Source organism: Perna viridis, chromosome 7 (assembly GCF_037379345.1).
Source record: "Perna viridis isolate PV_CMFRI_1.1 ecotype Kerala chromosome 7, ASM3737934v1, whole genome shotgun sequence".
Lineage (NCBI taxonomy): Eukaryota > Metazoa > Mollusca > Bivalvia > Mytilida > Mytilidae > Perna > Perna viridis.
Genome location: NC_142451.1, coordinates 21809169 through 21830595, shown reverse-complemented (window position 1 = coordinate 21830595; position 21427 = coordinate 21809169). Strand labels below are relative to the sequence as shown.

General features: G+C 30.6%; 1 protein-coding gene across 6 annotated transcripts; it reads left to right on the top strand.

Annotated features, from left to right (window-relative positions):
• Window positions 1-1871: 1871 nt before the first annotated feature.
• Window positions 1872-20584, top strand: LOC148611786 (WD repeat-containing protein 37-like). 6 transcript variants are annotated; one of them, XM_088592663.1, is made up of 14 exons: window positions 1872-1992; window positions 6594-6788; window positions 7516-7586; window positions 8544-8642; window positions 9196-9378; window positions 10237-10418; window positions 11068-11128; window positions 11635-11814; window positions 13337-13475; window positions 14958-15092; window positions 16170-16284; window positions 17325-17351; window positions 17592-17636; window positions 19421-20584. In XM_088592663.1, the coding sequence occupies exons 2-14, from the start codon at window positions 6655-6657 to the stop codon at window positions 19544-19546; spliced, it is 1497 nt and encodes a 498-aa protein (XP_088448789.1). In that variant the 5' UTR covers window positions 1872-1992; window positions 6594-6654; the 3' UTR covers window positions 19547-20584. The 6 variants fall into 6 exon arrangements, with proteins under 6 accessions (XP_088448789.1, XP_088448792.1, XP_088448793.1 ...); XM_088592664.1 differs by having other exon boundaries at window positions 1924-2065; XM_088592665.1 differs by lacking the exon at window positions 1872-1992 and adding an exon at window positions 2801-4575.
• The last annotated feature ends 843 nt before the right edge of the window (window positions 20585-21427 follow it).

Sequence of the window (21427 nt, the reverse complement as noted above, 5' to 3'; positions counted from 1 at the left end):
CATAGTTTCTGTAGGCCAGTTCCTGCACTATGGTACTCCTTTAGACCATCATAGAGATACCAAGATCCTTGAATTTTCATGTTGCAATTAAAATGTCCTCCATTTCCGTATGTTATCGCAAGCAAGGAATACCTGAAAAAATCATAAGTAAATACATACTCAAAAATCTTTTTGCATTATTTTTGTTTTGTTTCAGAGAATATCAGGTTTGAACAGTGACTACAAATGATCCCTAGAGATATTTAGCGTCAATAGTAATAGTTCTATAATGTAAATTACACCATAATATATGGTATAGAGTATAAAATGATATTAACAAAACATAGGTAAAAGCTACGTGACAATCATCTTAGCTAAACTTAACTATTCAATATAATAAAACTGAACATATAATTATGAAGAAAGAATCACTGAAAGGTCTGGTGTTTCGGCTAGAGAAAAGGGGATTGTAAGAAAAATACACACAAAAAAACAAGAAAAAAGTAGAGAAGAGGAAAGCTCGAGCAGTTTTAAAATGTGGTAAACCAAAAAACAAAACAAAGTTCAAACAGACAATATTTCCCGCTTCCTAGTAAAAAAAAAACAACAGATAAAAAAAAACCTTTAAAAATGTTTATGTTCCGCCATTGTCTTGCATTGCTTGGAAGACTATGTTTTAGACATTTGCAATATTTTCCTTCGTTTCTAGTTAAAATCACATGTTGTGATCTGCTTTTTTGTTTTTTCTTATGAAATATTAAAGTGTTATGTTTTTCTTTCAGTTTTGTGTTTGGTATTTATTGGTTTTGTATTCAGTTCATATCCAATCATTAAATCTATGGTACAATCATTTAGTATATTACAAAGGCTAGGTGCAAAAAAAAACAAACAAAAAAACAAAAAAAAACAAAAAAAAAAAAAAAAAAAAAAAAACAACAGAAAATAATCAAGAGATTACAAATCCAAGGCATAAAAAGAATGGAAATCGGGAATATGTCAAGGAGACAACCACTCAACCAGTAATGGAAAATCGACAGCCCTATAAATCTTCAATGAACGGTAGCCTGCAAATCAGATAAAACAACCAACATGCATATATACAAACGCATATAAAGCACACAAAAAACTAAAATCAACAAAGACATAAGAAACATGAGTAACATAGACCCCTATAGAAAATAAACTACCCCCCCCCTTTGCCCACCATAAGAAAATGGTTCATGCCCAAAGGCCGTGGGCTCTTTAATTTTGAAACTAATAAAAGTTTTAAGTAGATCAGTGAGTGCCAATGCTACATCAGTTAACAAAGACCCCGAAGTAGCAAAAACCTTGTCTACTATACATGAATGGAAGCCCCGTGCAGGTCCGAGTGTTAAAAGAATAGGCCTGCAGCAGCGCTAAGCTTGTCGTATAAGGCGACTAAATAGTGCTCAGAAATCTAGCCGGGGGCTAGGCGCTCTGCCCACAGAGCAACTGGGATGTGTGCCCCAGGTGGTGGAATGGGGTACCCCTGGCGTGTTACATGCTGGGGTTGTCAGGCTATAATACGGAAAACCTGACCGCAAACCATAGTGGTGCACCGTGTTGGGAAAGATGCCACGTTCCTCGCACGTTAAAGAACCCTGCTGTGGTATTCGATAGGAGTAGGAACCTTTGCGCTCCGCCACAGGAGGCTAAATTGCCCGACCTTACCCATCCCCCCTTTTTTCAGGGGCAATCAAAATTTGTCGACCCTATTATCCTTGTCACCCATCCTTTCTTATTTTCATTTCATGTTCATTTTATCATCCATTTCATGTTCATTGTCTGAATATAGCTGAAATATTGCTGCTCGGACGTTAAACCCCAACAAACAAACAGATAGATAAACGGAAATGTATTCGTGTCTATGTCCGTAATTGTTAAGAATTATGAATTTTTATACAGGAAAAGAGAAATATGTTAATTTTGACAGATGAAATATCACACATCTTAATCAAAATATTAAGAAAATTTACTCAGTTATGTTCTTAGGTACTCTTTTTAATTTACTTATTACAAAGCAATGAACTGTTAGGAACTACATGGAGCGGATCCAGGATTTCAGGTCAATGCTAATAATGGGAACGGAACGTCGGAAGGCAATAGAATAAAATGCCGAGTTGAGCGAGCCAAAACAATTTCTGGAAGTAGAATTTGTAAAAAAGTCTAGATTTAATGCAATTTTTTCTTGCATTTATTGGTAGGGGTATGAATGTCCCTTGATCCACTCCTGCCATAGAATTACATTTAATTGTACATGTATATACACTATACATGTATGAGTATACTAGATCAGTGCAAGTCCTTTTGGTCATAGTTATCTCAGCTGCAGCTGGTATACTTTGTCCATTCAATGTAAATATAATTTTAAACACATTTTCTTTTGTTTTGTTAATACACAAGAATTTAGCTTTTCAGCTCCAGAATCTTTAGAGATCTGTAGATCTATTGTGAGATATATTCATCAGAGATGCACATTATTATAGAAATGCTAGTGACGGGAATTTTAATTTCCATTTTGGTAATATGGCTGGACAATGTCTTTTACTTGATGTTACTCCAGCATTGTACCGGTAATTCACAGGCATCTTGAAGTATAAATTTCTCTAATTTCTTGTGAAGTAATATACCAGCTTCATCTCATAAGCTGCCTAAAAAGTTTTTTTTTCGATATTGATATCTGGTTTTTTACCTGATATTGCCATTTGCTATACAGACTTTTCTTTCAACTTTTCATTGACTGCTCCCTAGATTTCATTAATTGGTTAATTTTATTATTACCTTTCATTTGATGACTAAATTGGTTCTTTTTATGACATTTAATTCTGATTTGATATAACATACATTTAAATATTTAACAAATTAATGTTGACCCAAGAACCAAGTGTTATCCATATTAGCTTTATATCTGTCCATTGCTACAAATCATTCTTAACAAGGATTGCAGTTTGTAAATCACCAGCTCAATATAATCAAATTACTTGGGTATTTTTCTCTGCTTCAAATGCCTAACAAGACATTTTTAAATCTAATTTTTTAACATTTTGCCTTGAAAGAAACATGGTCACAAGACTAATATATTAAATGCAATTTTTTTATACAAATTAAATTAATTGAAAGCCTCACTAGCAGCAATTCAACCAAGCAAAATAAAAATTGCCTCCCAAGATGGTATGATTATTTGGACTAGAGTATAGATGACTTTCACATTGTGAAAACTAGTTTACAGTTTAATACATGTTCTACCAGTAGACAAAGTAAGTATTTTAGATTAGAAGGATTTATGACCAGGAATATTTATTCAGAAATACAAATGTACGTCTGCGAACATAAAAGATTCTGAAGTACTTCTAAGTTAATGAATCACTTCATAAATTCTTTGCAGTCAGTACAGTTATCAATTCAAGTTTCTTTTCCCTTGGCTTCCATTACAATGTCTCTGATCTTATGCTTGTGGACCCTAGACTATAGACCTTGATTTAAATAAAGAACTTTTCTGGAACAGAAGTGAATGTGAAAGTTGTCTACAGTGTTTTCTCTCAACACAGGACCTTGTTCCTATTATCAAATATGTTGCCTGATTAGTACATTTTTGTACATGTAAATATATAAATAAACAAGAGAAGGTTGATCCTAGACTGGGAATGGGGTGCTTCACTTTAACGTAATTTTCTTAAAAAATAAGGTGGAACATACATGTACTGCTATTCATTGGCGGATCCTGAGTGGGGGTGCAGTGGGTTTGCATACCCTCTTTTTGTTGGAAAACTTGTCATTTTCATGCGTAAAATTGACAAAAAATGGTAATTAATGACATAGCACCCTTCCCCCTTTTTTCTGAGGAACCTTGGCTGGAACCCCGCCTGTTCAAAATGTCTAGATCTGACCCTGCTATTTACTGCTCTGCAATCACTGAACAAAGTTGGAATCAAGTAACTTAGTTTTTAAAAACAGGTTCCATGATCAAGAACTTTTTAAATCAAAACAAGGATTTGTGCATTTGAACTCCGTACGATATTTCTTCAATTACTTGTGGAGAGAGTGAAGCTACCATGACCTTCACATTTCTAGACAAACAGGATTAGCTTGGACTGTATCATTAGAAATAGTAGAAAATTTTTAATTTTTTGACTTAACAGGTACCAAATGATGAAACTAGTTTGTCTAGAAATGTCATGGTTTGATAGTTTCACTTTTGCTGCTGTTGTTTTGAGGGGAACTGTAAAGTTGACAAAGTATTGACATTGCTGCAGTGATATCTGTCTAAAACAGATACTTTTTGAAGTCACTTAATATTAGTTTAAATGTATTTTAACATGGATAACTCTATCACCTAAATTCTGCACTTGCTATTGCCTTCACTTGGCATCCGTTGTTATTATCAATTTTTCTAAAATATTCTTCTATGAAACAACTGGATTAATTAGAACCAAACTTAGCATGACTGTTCCTTAGGGTATTCTACATAGAATTCATGTGTGGATTTTGATCCATTTAAAAACAAGTCTGCTGTTACTAAAAGTAGAACAAAGAGGGCTGACAGAAGTTTTTTGCATACATCTCCATAACTGTCAGGTAAAGCAAAATTCTGATCGGGTTGGGGTAAAAATGTTTAGCATGATGAGATCTATCTGTGTTGAGCCATGTTAGATATGTTGCCCTTTTCAATGTTTTTTTTTGCTATTGTACATGTAATTAATTTCAAAAATGTTCTCAGAAAGAAACTACAGGATAGCATTCAATGATAATTAATATGATTGTTTCTTAGATATGAGCGTTAAAACTTTTTATCTAAGAAAAATAAATGGCTGCTTTTACAAAAAATAGAATGTTGCTTCTCAAGCCAGGTAGGCAATTCAGGCTCTTTAGAGCCTCTGGTTTTATGTTACTGTACAAAATGTAGCTTGATGTTGTCATACACTAGCTTTGAAGTCGTATATTAGTAGTCTGATTGGGTCACGAATTTAGGAGGTACATGTAGATCATATCTAATGCTTTTTATATATAGATGTTTCCATTTTTTCTCTCTGATTATCTTAAATGAGCATACTGTAAATATAAAAAAAAAACATAGAACTTCTTATTGAGATAATTGAGCCTTAAAAGGGGTCATTTTTTCGACATCTTATATACACGTACTGGTAGATTCTGTAGGTATTTTGGACTATTTTGCAAACTATTCAAAACTGGTATCTGAATTCTTAAATGTTGCAAAAAAAAAGTTGGAGGTAACAAAACTTTTTTTTCTTTTGATATCAAAATAACTAAAATTCCTATTACACTTATGTAGAGCATTTTCCTCCCTTAAAAAAGCTTTTTTAAAATAAATCTTGTTTGTAATTTTACTGTAATGTATTATATAGTTTTATACCAAACATTCTTTTTAAATGATTTAAAGAAAATTTCATAACATTATTTCCAATTTTTTTTGCTCATTGAAATTAATTTATACCTCTGTAAGAAAAAATGCTCAATGTTTTGGGTATGATATACCTTAATGACAATGGGTTTTTACTATTCAAGTACAGTGTACATCAAACATGTACCAGTATACATACATGTAATACATTTGAATTAGTCAAAGATGGAATTGACATGGTAGGCTTCTCAGTATGAGAATAATGAGAAAAATGGTTTTTACTCTCTCAACTTTAGACTTAACCATACATGTATAACTCAATGCATCTTAAGACAGAGGCTTTTTTCTTGGTTATTAATTTCCTGTATACATGTACATTTATGGTTGTAAATTAGTATAGTATGTGGGCTGAGATAACCCCCTTTGCAACCCCCCCCCCCCATCAACCAAATTATGATTTTCAGGTACACCCTTAAACCTCTTACTTATGAATCATTTTGTCACCAAAAATAAACTGAAGCCTTTTTGTATTTTTTTGGTCACTTTTTATATCTCGTGGAGGACAAAATCCATTTAATTTTTTTTTCTTTTCTTTAAAACGAAGTCAACTAACATATATAGGTATTGTCAGACAGCCAAATATATCAGCTTTTCAATGATACCAAAACTTAATGGTAATACTTGGGGTTTTGGAGTAAAATAAAAAATATGTAGCCCCTAACCCACTGAAAAAAACAGTTTAATGACACATATTCAATGTCTAAACCCCTAAAAAATTAATGCTTCAGGAAGAGATGGCTGATTTAGTATTTTCCATTCTTTATCAATTATGATACATGTACATCTACCTGTATTTTATTGAAGTGCAAGAAATACATTAAAGTAATTACATTAGCTTCTCCAAAGAGAATAACAGTAACACACTGTACTTTGAAAAATCCATAATTTGGCAAACAGATAACAATTAAGGGTTTAATATAATAAGTCACTTAGTTGAGTCTGAGCTGTTTTTTTTTTCCTTTTACAAATCTATTTCTCCCCTTGGATCAGTTTACTAGCTCAGACATCTAAATTTATTAGCAGACACCTGATTAAAGTTCATATGGTTAGCTAAAGAAGAATCAATTTTCTGTACAGCTTGAATTATTGACTGTATTTTTCTACAAAGAGTTAATTACAGTCTTAAGATAGCTGTGAACAGAAGTTCATTCATTATTTACTTATTTAATTACAGCATGGTGGTTAAGGGTGTAAATTTCAATTTCTTGTGAAGGATATACAACCTTACACTAATCATGCCTGGAGATAATGCTAACAAAACAAAACAGAAAGTAGTACGAGGAAATAGAAGACATCAGATGAGGACTGATGCTCCCACTATGACCAGATACGAATCTGAATGTGATGGATTTTTACCTGCAGAATACAGGTAAGAGAAATGACATTTTAAAGTTAATGTGCTTTATGCATATATATTCTATTGAAATGTTCAAAATTCATTAAACATTAAAAAAATAGTCTCTTTTCTGTATAGAAAGAGGTACTCAATTTATGTACAAATGTATATTCTACTGACAATGATAAATCACGATGGATGTTTGGATTTAAAATGTATTATTTCTTTAGGAAATCACTTTCTCCTTATAAGGATGATATAAAATTTACATGTACTAGTATAAGCTCCTGATTTATCTGTAATCATATCTTCATTAAGTCAACTGTATCTAGTTTTAGTGTCACATTTATTTTTATATAACTAAAAAAAATTCTTTTAAATATTCTTTCTCAACCAGTGTTGGAGAAAATACATTTTTTTCAGTATTATTTACATGCACATTCACTTCTTTACTCATTAAAAAATGGTCAGTAATACAAATATATTTGTGCAAATTATTGAAAAATAGTGGTAAAGCTTTAAATTCAGTTATGAGTTTATTGTCTCAAAATTTGTAAAGCTTTCCAGATAGAAATCTATCCTAAGTTAAAAAAAAAATTCTGTACAAGTGTGAATACATTATGTACTACATGTACTTCTTTTGGATGGAATTGACTCTTTTTGTATTTGTCATGAGAGTACTTAGAAGTTTTCTGAGATACTGTAGGCACAATTCTTTGATGCATTTTTAGTACCAGTACATGTAACTTTCTACTTTCAGAGAAAAGTTACACACATATTTTGGACAGATTGAGAAAGAATTTGAAAATTTATATGCTGAGAATCAAGCTTGTAAGTCACAGTAGGTTAAATATATCTTAAGTAAGTTAATAGTAATGCATTTTTTTACTTTGTATTGTAAGTGAACATGATAAATTTCATGATCGTATAAAAAGAATTTTTAGCTGTTTTTCTGATCAATCCTATATTATGAATGTAAAAGCGGTGTCACACTGGAACAATTCATCCGTCCATTCCCTTTATGTTTCTTTTTCATATTTTCTATAAACTTTTCAAGTTTATACTTGTTACAAATCAAGTTTCAAGTTTATACTTGTTACGAGTTGCTCATTTACTTTTGTTACTTTGTATATATGGTTTTAGTTACTTTATGTTCTTTGTTGTGTGTGTCTGTTTTCCATGTCTGGCCTTTGTCCCTGGATTACATTCTTTTGATTACCGCTATAACCTTGGTTCCCTTGATTACTCTTTCAACTTTTGTTTTAATTGTACTATAGTTTTGTTTCAATTTTTTAAATTGTATTGTCAAATCAAATTCAAAACTGTCTTGTTAATATTTATTATGATATAATGCATGCCCTTACTATTTTAATTTTTGTATTGTATATTATTGTTGGGAGAAGGCTTAGTAAGTTCGTAAAACCTGTATTCTACCCGTTTTGTAAAGTTAACAAATAAAATTGTTGTAAACTAAACCTGTTTTTCAAGGAAAGGAATTTTACTATGGATGATGAAATACATAGTACATTTATAACAAAGGGGCTCTTTGTTGAATACCAATATGACTACAAATACTGGTTCATGTGATGTAAATATGCATTAATTACATAGATGATGAAAATATCTGTTTTAGGAAATCAATTTTTTATTTTAATTTGAACTCAGTCTCTTCATTTTAAAGTAAGTAATTGTAATAGCTGTATGTAACTTAATTATGTTGCTGTTCTGTGCTTGCAGTAAATCATTACATTTCTCTGTCTCCTTAACTTTACAACTTTTTTAATGCAGTACATGAGAGAATCAATGCTTTAGAACGATTAGAGACTGAGAAAACTTTAACGGACAGTTTAGATGCTCCTGATCTTGGGGCTGGCAAACCAAAGAGAGGTATGTTATTTTATTAAATAGTGTTAGCTGTTTTTGTAAACCATCACATATAGCACGGTATAATAACCTCAGTGTTATTCATTTAATCTGTCTATCATCAGTGGTTTCCAGATAATTTGAGAAAGGATCTAAGGATTGGTTCTAACTTACTATTGTTTAGTACTATAAATACATATTTAGTTCCCATTTATAGTTCTTGATGGTGTTTGAAAATTTTTTCTCAGTGGTACATTAATTAAGAACAGAGTTAGATCTGAAATTACAAAATCACTAATGTTGCATGCAATAATTTCCCGATTTACAGTGACTCTTATATCACATCTAGTTCTGTTGGACTTAAAAAAAAAAATATCTGTGTTGTCCTTCAATACATGTACTGCTGTTGTTTTATGTACATGTATATTCTGTCATAGATCTTAAATTGTTTTATGTGATCGTATCATTTGATATCTTATATGCTTCTATTTGCATTGCATTCTAAAAATATGTGTATGCTAAATTTTACTTCCTATTACCAATGCTTCAGTTGATACAACAATCCTCTATATTTCAGCCACACAAATATCTCAGAAAATAAAAACAACATACAAGGCATCAACCAGTAAAATTGTGTCCAGTTTTAGAAATCCGTCTCCTAACTACACTGTTGTTAGGAGTTACAGGGGTCACAGAGATGGTGTATGGGAGGTCAGTGTGTCAAGGTCAGAACAGCCAGTTCTAGGGACTGCTTCAGCAGGTATGGTTAACCAAACATGTTATAAAAAGCTAACACATTCAGTAGAGTTAAATGACAATAATAAAGAACAAGTGCACATATTTTTAAGGAAACAACCATTTGATATTATTGGGGGCTAGTATGAAATTTGATGAAAAAGGAAGGATCCAAATTTTCCTGAAGTAAAAAGACAGGACACGCCATAAGGTAAAATATTATAAGGTGGGATATATAATTACTGTAAAAGTACATTAATTCGTGAATACCAGTTTTCATGGATCAGGGAAGAAAAACAAGTCTGCGGATTCTTGGCAGGACCAATATTTTGCTTAAAAAAAAAGGCAGGATAGAAAATTTCATCCTCTCCCACTTCATAAAAAACAGTTGTTCTTTAAGTGGAAAAAACTGCATTCATTATACATTCCACTTGCAAAGTCCTGTCCTTCTTTCCTTCCATCCATACTTCCTTCCTTCTATTACACAGGGGTGACCTATCTCTTATCCGTTATTCCTCCTACACCACTGAATAAAATTGAATGAAACTTTCACAAAATCTTTATTACATGTTTCCTTTGTGCACCTCCTATTTTAGATTATGATCCAAATCAAATCGGAGGTTGACATGGACTTAGTCATTTGTGAATATAGGGAAAAAGGGGATTCATCTCTTATCTGTTACTCCTCTTATATTGCTGAATGGAATTGATTGAAACTTTCACAGAATCTTTATCACATTCTCATTGTACAACTTCTATTTTAGAAATTGATCTGCATCAATTTGGGGATTTCACATAGCAAAACATGGACTTGTCTTTATGAATATGGGGACATGGATATTATTACAACATTTCTTAATTGATGATTTTTTCATGACTTTAGACAATACTGCCAGAATATGGAACATTGGAACCAGTCAATGTTTACTACAGTACAATGGTCACCAGGGGTCAGTCAACTCAATCAGATTTCATCCCAACCAAGAACTGGCCCTTACTGCCTCGGGTGATCAAACTGCTCACATTTGGGGTGCCCATGTTACTCAACTCACTCAGAATATCATGGTAAGAATAATGAAACACAAAAAGAAAACTGACAGAATTATTGGAGAAAGTTAGCCAGGAATATTCATACTTGTAGGAGAAATTATTCCAATAAATCTACATTTGGGAGAATCGTATGCTCTTTATCTTACCAAGAATATCAGACATGTATCAGTAGTGATTTAATTTTGCAAATGATACACATATGTGCAGTTTGAGTAAATTTTGCAGATGATACACATTTGTGCAGTTGTGAGTAAACTATAAAAAAAACACTTATCTAAGTTCAATGAATACCAATTTCCATATAGCGGGTTTTTTTGGCAGGTGTAAAAATTGGCAATTTTGAGGTTAAAAGGTATATGAAAGATTTTGCCGTTTCTAAATTTGGCAGATGCTAAGTGTTGAATTGAACTCTTATTAAAGCCCAGAGTAAAATTTTGCCTAATTTGTTTTGGCAGTTTTTGAAAGACCCCTAAAATACACCAAAATTAGTACCCAGTGAAAATTTCCTGCTATACAGTTTTTTTTTAGATAATCATATTTATTGCTTAAAGGGAGGATTTCTTGTTATAAAGATGCCAATGACAAATAAAATGTTAATGAAAGGCAATTTTCAGCATTATTATTTTTCTTTTGATCATTGTATGAATATAATTTTAATTTTTAGAAGTCACAGTCTTCTGGAGAAGATGAGATAGAAGGATCAGAAAAAGAAGATATTGTTGACGGTATGTTTAAAACTTAATCCTGAAGCAATGCTAATATTTATCCAATTGATTTTGAATTTGTAGGTATATTTTTATGCACCATTAATGCAATGCTTCATAGTGATAGATTTTATGTTCATAGCCATTTTTGTTGATGTGTGATTTGAACATTCTGTTGATTTGATTTGAACTTGATTTTTTTAGTACATGTGAGTGAAAATTTCCATAACAAAAGTTTTTGCTCACTTTATTGGAAATATCTGAAATTTGGTTTGTAGCTTCAATTTGAGGATTTGTATTTTGAAGCAGTTTTTGTTGCTGCATAATGCTAATTTACTTGTATGTATAAATTTTAATTTTTCTACAGGTATAATGCTTCATGGAGTTAACAACTCCACCAAAGAGTGATGACACTAAAGCAATCCTTAGTAGGGATTTTTTTTACCCAGAGTGGAATATACCTATAGTGCCTTACAATATATACAACTTCTTGGTTATAACTTTTACTGATTTGTTGTTTATTGTAGATCTGTGTGATCAAGAGGTCAGTTCATTAAGGACACCTAAAATGGAGCTTACTGGTCACATGGGTGTGATAATAGCAGCTGATTGGATGGCAGAAGGGAGTCAGGTGATAACTGCATCATGGGATAGGTCATCCATTTTGTTTGATGCTGAAACTGGTGATCATATCATTACTCTAACTGGTAATTGAATTTTTAAAGATATATTTCTTTCATTTTCATATCTTACATTTGAGTATGGACATTTTAAGTTTTTGTCTATGCTGCATTCTGAACTTTTCATCTCACCACCAGTTAAAGTTTCCATTAAATTTGAAGTTTTAAAATATTATAATGACAAACTTGGTGTAATGAAAGAATATTGTAATATCCATTTATATGCTGTTCTATTATTTTGAGGAAAAGTTCCCTTTTCAGTAATAAGTACTTTATCAATTATCATGTGCTTTAAATTGGAAGTAACAAAAAATTTTTGTGGCATTAAAAGAAGAATTTCACACTTCTGAATTACATACTCACAGTTGCTAAACTTAATGATTAAATATTTTTTCATTATGAGCAGTTTCTCAGTTTCATTTTCTGTTTATTGGGCAAAATTAAATATTAATTTGTTTTCCATAGCCTGAATGACATTTTTAATTTTATTGGTAATTGTTTCTGCTTTTTCAAGATCTGTTTTGATCTTATTGATAAGAATTGTAACATCAACAACAAAACTTATTAGTAATGATAGTATTAATGTAATACACATCACCATAATATGATGAAGGTGACACCTTTTAATGATCCCGAAGAATCATTAATTAAAAACAACTTTGATAATTTTTGTCAGCTCTGATTTGATATATTATATTTATAACCTTCAAATATGATAAATTTTGTAATGATATATGTTCTAAAGCATTATATTGATTGTCATGGTGTTATATGTGTATTGGCCGAAATGTCCGGCAATCATACGGAATTATTGATTGTCGTGGTCTGAAATGTCTTTGGGTCGAATTATCCGGCACCGGCAAACATTATGGTTCTTATAATTTGCGAAACGTCTTATAAGATTTCTTTTATTCAATTTAGTTTCGCTTCATTCTGTTTCGATCTGTATCGTTTAATTATGCTTTTATTACTACCTGATTCATTTGACGGAAATGTATCGTTTTGATTCTTTCTTTTGTCGATTATTTTCGTTTCGTTTCGTTTTCGTTTCGCAATATTTATCACCTGAGAATTATGGGTAGTATTGATTATGTAATTTTCGTAAACATCTGGGTGCCATACTTCAGAATATTATGGCCAACCCTATGACTTGGAAAAGCTATGATTCGATTTGTATTTAATTATCAAAACTAGCGAATATTTTCTGAGACTGGTTTGGCTCTCATTCACATATATACAAGTATAACCAAATGAAGCTGCCATTATGCTGTTTTTCAGCTCCTGAAAATGAAGGTACAAACCGGATATTGATGCTTTTTCTTGCTATAAGTATACAGGCAAGTTGATAATACAACCATTTTTCGGGAGCATATTAATCTTTTGATAATGAAAGTACAGACATGAAATGATTGGAGAGAAAACAAATTACTTAACGTTCCCACCCACCCTTTTCCTAAGTCTAGCCTTTGCTATTGTATCATCATGTGTGTAACATTTCCTTCTTTAATCTGTAAAGGTTTAAAACAGTTTTTGTATGTAATACTTTCAGGTCATGACCAGGAGCTGACTGATGTTAGAGCTCATCCTAGTCAGAGATTGGCTGTGACATCATCCAAGGATGCCACATTCAGATTATTTGATATGAGGGATCCTAACTTACTAGTCAATGTGTTTCAAGGACACTCACAGTAAGACTTATTTACACCTGATAGACATTCCTTTTCCACACAAAACTATGTATCGACTATTAATTTCAATAAGCCTGATTTTTTTACCAGCATATTATGGCATACTGCTGGCTGGTGGCATGTCTGTTCATGTATAGTGTGATGGGCAAAAGTTTTTTTTGAAGATTTTTTGAGAAAAATTAACTGTAGTAACATTTTTCTACACAAAAGGAAGCTTCATTTCCTTATCAATGTTTTCTATGCTCAACGTCAGTTCAGGCCCATTTTTGATTTAATCATAGTTTCGTCAGCCGTTCTTTAATTGAGACAGAGTTGTCTTTCTTTTCATTTGTTATGGGTTTCTCATTTTATAAAAACCAAACATCGGTACTTACATTGATATGATTTAATCATAATTTTCTTTAGACGTCATTTTAATGAGGCAGGGTTGTCTTTCTTTTCATTTGTTATGGGTTTCTCATTTTATAAAAATCAAACTTCAATACTTACAATTGATATGCACAATCAAAAAGAATTGTATAATTCCTTACGAGATATTCCATTGAAATTCCACCAGTTTTGTTGCTAAGTGCCGATTTTTGACAAAAAACTATATTTTTTAATTTCTGTGTTGACAAAAACATAATTTCTCACGAATTTGAAAATAAACAATTATTTAGTAGGTACAATAACCTTCAGAAGAATTTTTGACACAAAATAAGGCAGTAAATCTTTATTTTTGTCAAAATACCAACAACAAAAATTCATCTTGGTAACAAAATCATGGTTAATTTGACAACTTAAACATTATGATCTGGATTTAAAATGTCATCGGATTTGAACGATTCACATTTAACAGAGAAGACGTTTTGTGATATTAATGAGCGAGTTATTTTACTTATTTTAAATATTGGTAGGCGTCAATAATACTGTAGACTTATTTTTATTTTAAATTTGTATGATATGTTATATATGTGATAGTATAAATATATTGTTTTTGAGTTGAAGCATGAAACTTCGAACAAGGGGAATGAGTGTATCAAATACTTTGGTGCATCAATATATTCGAATTTAACTGAATTATTAAGTAGCTGTCTTTATAAGAATCATCCAAAATCTGAAAAATGTGATACACCCTAAAAAATGGCTACATATTTTTATTTTTGTAATTAACTTGTTTTATGGATCTATACTATGAAGTTTGTAATTATTCATTCAAATCTGCCTGCTCTTAGGAGATAATCAACATTGAAATTCCAGTAGATTCTATTGTATTTGAGCGTCATTTACAGAGTTATCTCCCTTAATTTTGAAATTTACAGTGCATTCTATACAATTTTTATCTCCTAAGAGCACGGGTTATATGAAAAACTGAATGTTAATTTCTGTTTACTATGGCAATTCAAACAAAATATCAAAAATAAAAATATGTAGGCTTTTACCCATGAATCACATTTTGCATGATTCTTAGCTGGAGTGCTACTTAATTCCTTTACATTTAAGACCTGTGACCAGTGCTGTGTTTGCTGAGACAGAGAAGGTTGTATCCGGTAGTGATGATCGAACAGTTAAAGTTTGGGATCTGAAGAACATGAGATCGCCTATATCAACAATTCGCACAGACTCTGCCGTTAATAAGTAGGATATCTAAAGTCTAATTCGTCATTTGTTGTAACTTTAAATTTCATGCTACAGATCATAAATTTCAGAATATCAATTTCATGATTGACCACCTTAAAATTTTATGCATTTATAGATGTTATTTAAAAAAAATTAATTACCATTTTCACAGATATATTGGTAATTGCAGAGATAATTTTGGTCTGAAGATTTGTTATTATCGGTCTGATTTGATATTGTAAATACTGACAATTACAAATGCATGTTTTCACCTGAAGTCTTTAAATACAATACTTTTTTCTCCCTTATGTTAAAACTGTTGTATAAAATATTCTTTGGAAGTTTTTTTTTGTGGATATTTATTTTCTTGTTTTGACAAGATTTTATAATGTAATGTTTGAGTGTTAATGTTTTCAATGGAATTAGATTTTAAGTTTGAATTTTGAATTGTTGGTATATCCCTACACATAAAATACATAGAAAAAGTACCCACAAACAATTCTTCTTTTATTGTATACATAATTTAGTTCATTCATAAAGTAAACTTCTTGAGTTTAGAAACATGCTAGGTAGTTTTCCAGGTGTGATGAACTTGTCATTTTAGCTGCAATTTTTCCAAAGTAAATATGATAAGGATTTGTTTATTTATATTTAAAATATGTTTATGAGGCAAACCGTAACAGTAAAGAAAAATAAAACATCCACAAGGCTTGTTTAGAGGATCTTATATTTGTACAGTATATTAACAAAATGACAGTGTGTGTGTGTATGTGCATTGGCCTTTCCTAGTCTGACAGTAGAATATTTTGTCCTGCTCTTTTCAAGCTACCTTTCTATAAATGTATATAAGAGCAACTATATATCAACATGATTTTTTTAGGGGGCTTTATATGCAAAAAACAGGTCTACTTATAATTTTCTAACAATATATATAGTAAAATCGAGGCATATTTCTTTCACACAAGATTCTTTTCCACCTCAATCAAAACACAATACATCAAAATCTATCTGTTAATTTTAGGATTGCTGTCTCTCACAATCATAGCTGTATAGGTATTCCTCATGACAACATCAAAATCTATCTGTTAATTTTAGGATTGCTGTCTCTCACAATCATAGCTGTATAGGTATTCCTCATGACAACAGACATATTCGTTTGTACGATATCCATGGCAACAGAATTGGTAGATTACCAAGAAGCAACAGACAGGTTTGTTTTCTACTCCGGTTGATATTTTATTACTCTTGAGTTGTGTTGGGCGGATAACAATATGTTAAAGTTTGTTTTATGATTATGCTAATGTTTGATTTCAGGTTCCACTTGTCACTTTATTTTGAGAAATGAATATAAACAATTGCATGTCATAAATGTCAATAAGTTTATTATGTCAATTAGTTATTTTGTGTTGCATGTCTGTCAGTCAGTCACAAGATATTTCCCTTGTATGTTAGATTTTAATGAAAACTATCACATTTATTTGGTACAGTGTGAAATTGCTCCTGAATACATTTAGATTTTCATATGCTGTGGCTGCTCATAGATAAAAAAAATAGCAGACATAATGTATTTTGTTAACTTTGACTTATTTTTATATTTATCTTTATTTGAAAAAAAAAGAAGTCTCTTTAGCTTAAACTAACTGCCCTTTGTTTCTAACTAATATTGGTCTTTATACCAAGGAATCAGATTATTGTAAGTCAGCCATTATAATTATCTAATTTAGGATAAAACAGAATATATGGTCTGTGGGCATTATGGTCCTAAGTAGTTATGACAGTCATGTATGCTAATGGCTAAATCCATTTCATCATTCATTTCATTGACTGAGATTGAAACATAATTAACATTTGGCAAATCAGAAATAAATTTCATAATATAAACAATCCCAATGAATAATAATGTACTTATATTTGTCTTTTAATGTTGTACCTCACTCATTAGAGTGGAGGCTATATTGCAATCACTTCGTCTGCCTGTCTGTCTGTTACATATTTCTGTAACTGATATCTCAGCGTCTTTTTGAAGAAATGCTTAAATATTTGGTATATTTGCTTTTACATGATGACTTGCACCATGTCCGCCCTTTTCAGGTTCCTCACTTATCTACTTCTTGCTTAGCATACAACTTAATTTGACAGAAATGGTTGAGTGGGGGTATTCTTAGCACAAAGTACTGTGCTACATTTTGTTTTAATGCTTTCATTTTTAAACTATTGATTGACAATGTCATGCTTTGATGTGTTTTTTAGATTAAAAAAAATAGGGTTCGGGGTGAGGTAAATATCTAATGATTTACAATCAGAGAGTTGAGAAATTATGTTTTTTTTGGTGATGTCTTATAAATCAATACTAACTTGAAATAATACACAGTATCTTTAATAGATGCACTATTTAATTGCTTTATTCAAATGTTATAAATGATTATTTAAATTAAGAATGACTTTGTGATGTATGTTTGGCTTTCTAGTAAATGGAAATATCACTAACTGCTTCCAAAATATGTACATGTATTTCAGAAAATTATGGGAAGCAAACCAGATTTTAGCCAGGAGTTACTTTTGGTGATGGATTTGCTTATGAACTTGTCTTTGCTATATCTTATTTTCAGCATATTCCTTGAGCTAAACCATTGCTTGATTGAAAGATTGTCTTTGGCTTATAAGACTCTATTTATCAACTTTTAAATGTTTGAAACTTCATCTGATTTTAAAAAAAAGATAAATTTTGTATACTGAGCCTGAACTATTTTTTAATAGTCTAAAACTGTGCTGTGATATTTAAAAGCATGAGTCTCAATATTATTTAATGATCAGTTTCACTGCTTTCTGTATAATGACTTGAAAATTAATTATGTTTTTCATTTTTATTCAAATTATACTACAAAGATTAATTTAAAACCAAAACTAGAATATTTTTTGTTCTTCTCAAAAGTGCAAACTTTATTGTAACTGCCTAAGATATATGTAAGACCTGAAATCAACATCTTCATTTGTGCATTACCTAGATTTGTTCTGGTGTATGTGTCATGTTTTATTATGAAACAATGTATCTTCCTCCCATTATTCCTTACAGGCCAAACATATTCCAATAGTTCTAATATATTGATTAAATTCTATAAACACAATTCAATATGAACAAAATATTATTTGAATTGAAATTATTTTGAAATAAGAAAATGTGTAAAAAAATTGTGAAACAAACGTTTACTTAGGGGGTAAATATTGGCAAAAAATACTGAAGTGTCAGCAGTGGGATGATTTAAATATGTAAAAATTAAAAAAAAACATGGTATAAACATTAACATATAAGACAGAGAGGATCCATATACACAATGTAGGGAACCAAATTAAAAAGATTACATACAAAAACTGAAAGTAAGTCATGCTGGCATGGCTTAAGGGTTAAGTTAGTTAGATAACAGAAGACAAGGAAAACTTCTTACCCTATAAGTGGGAGATTGTCTTACTAATTTATATTTTTACTCATTTTATTAAATCGAAAATAGTTTCGAATTCGAATATTACCAGATTGATAGTAAAAGCTGAAATGATTACTGTCATTGTCCATGACTCTTGTATACTTGGTATTGTATGTTTGTGACTTTTTTGTATTGTTTTGTTTATAGTTATATGTTTTTTGTCACCATGGAATAGTTTGAGTGAGAGATGTACTTTTCAAATTCATTTTACAACTTTTCATTACAAAATTCGTCTTGGTATTTGACATTTTGTTTGGTTACATGTATTCATGGATAATAAATATCTTCTAGCAACTAAAAATCAAGTGGAAGAAAATGTCTTTGTAATCTATATTCAACCATGTAAGAGAGTATTAATAAAACCTTCGTTTGCTCTGACAATTTATAGAAGTTGACATTTGTAGATGCTTATTAAAATATTGCAATTAAAAACTATAGTTTTATTGAACTATGTCAGAAAAATAGGCTTCAAGTTTGTGATATGCATAGTTAAATATTAATATCTGTAAAGAAATGATTATTTAGTTAGATAAACATTCAAAGTATTTTAGTATTTGTAATAAAGTTAGGAACTGTGCATTGTAACAAAACTGAAACATTCAAATTAAAAATTATCATTATGAAAAGAGTATAATCATTCTGCATTTTTATCAGATTCTGTTTGAATTACCTCCCTTTGAAAACTGAAATGAGATATTGTGTTAGATGACGGGAAATGGAATTAGCATCTTTTTGAAATTAAGGTATTTCTGTATACATGTAGTTTGTACATTTGTGTCTTTTTTTCTGATAATCAATCTTTTTTTCCTCAAAATGTCAATTGCTGAGTGATACTCTTAACACAATATCTTCGTTTTTTTATTTTAGGGTCACAGTAAGATGGTAACATCAGTTTGTTGGTCAGAGACAGAGCATGCTACTTGTAACTTATTTTCCTGTGGATTTGATAGACAGGTCTTAGGATGGACCATTGATATTCAGAATAAGGAGTAACTCATTTTAAATTTGTGACTGTAATGTTTTAATATGTCTTCAAACAAACTTAATATAATGAATAATTTATAACTGCATGTCTATCATTTTCTAGTTAATGATGCATATAACCTGCACAAGCCATAATTACATAATTTATATCGTAAACAAGACAAACCAAAGGTAAGTAAGAATATTCAGTATTTTTAAATTGACAAAAATATGCCCTTGAAACATTTTTTTTCCCAAAATATTGAAGACATATCAAATTCGTGACTTATTTTGAAAAATAATAGGCTTCTATTTCTGAAATTTTTGAAGGATCTATATTTGAAACACATTTATAAGTGCTATTAGGTGTCATTTAAATGTAATTATTTGAAAAAAATGATTTATGGTACTTTGAATATCCAAACTTTTTAAAACATTGAATGAATCTGATTTGAATATTTTGCAATTTTTTTCTAACATGAGTATGGTACAAGTTAATTTTTTGTATCACTCATATTGGACAGAAAGATGTTATTTTTTTCTATTTGTTAAGACACATTTCACTTTTTACTTTTAACGAACCATATTTATGAATTGATACTCATAATAACAGTAAACTCTTACAGTATATAATTCAAGACTTTTTTGCATTAGTAGAAAGGTTTGAAAAGAATATTTAAAAAATGTTGAGTTCTCTAGAAATGTTATTTTTATGCTTTTGTATTCTTATTTTATTTTTTTTGTTTGTGGTGATGTATTATCTGTAGCATATACAATTTACTTACAATATACACCAGTAATATGTAAATTCTCATTATTTGTATGAAGAATGATTTTTTTCCTCCTGTGTTCTACAATGTAACTGAATTTGTTAACAATATTTTTCTTAACATCTTTGTAAATTGTCTAATGGTTTTTAATCAAATTTATTTTCAATACATTGACATTGACTGCCACAAAGTGTTATATGTTGTAAGTTATTCATTATGTGTCAACCCATTTTGCTGTACTGTAGTAAAAGTTATGGTGCTTATATAAGAACTAGAAAATAAAATTAACTTAATGATACTAGTGACATCTTTATCATTCCCTGTTCCCTCCTTTACTTTATAAAATATTGGTACAAGATGATCATGCTGTCTATCCACCAATCTCCTTCAAAATATTGGTAGAAAATACCGAAACATGAACAATGGAACAAATTAATGAAACTGCATACATTCAAAATCACATAATGACATTATGCACCTCCTTTTTGTATTTCCATATGAAGAACTTTTTATACCTTGCCACACGTAGTGGCAAGGTATTATGTGATAAATTTTGGGGTTGTGTGTCAGTATGTCCTTGGTCTATATGTCTGTCCCCTGTGGTTTCCAGTTGATAAATTTAGAACATATCAATAGTTTTAAAACTCTGCACAGTTCTTTAATACTACAAAATACGGGTTAAGAACAATTTTTAGTTAAATCCAAAATCGAGTTACAAGATTTTTCACTCTTTACCACCCCCTTTTTTACTGATACATGTTTTCAGATGATAACTTCAGAACAAATGAAAGAGTTTGTTTGAAACTTTGTACATTTGTTTTTACTGTGAAATACTACTCCTTTATTTACATGTATAAACAACGTTATGGGATATCATTTATTGTCCCATTAATGTTTTTTTAAGGTTTCCTGATGCAAAACATGGGCTTACTCGTGTAGATAGAGTGGGCAGTTATCTCTGCAACTACTATAACAGTTACATGATATTTTGACAAAAGTCATTCCTTTTTTGAGCTTTGCTGTCAATTTTGTAGTTAATGTACTAAATGTAGATTGACAATAGACTTGCTTTCCTATGACACTGCATAAGATGGTTCTGAATATATTTTATTGTCTTATGATCTTCGGATATTTCTGTAAC

Coding starts and splice junctions, on each gene's coding strand:
- LOC148611786 (XM_088592663.1), top strand. CDS start 6,655: ATGCCTGGAGATAATGCTAACAAAACAAAACAGAAAGTAGTACGAGGA. Junction 13,476..14,957: donor GTGTTTCAAGGACACTCACA/GTAAGACTTATT, acceptor TTTACATTTAAG/ACCTGTGACCAGTGCTGTGT. Junction 17,637..19,420: donor TTAGCCAGGAGTTACTTTTG/GTGATGGATTTG, acceptor TTTTTATTTTAG/GGTCACAGTAAGATGGTAAC.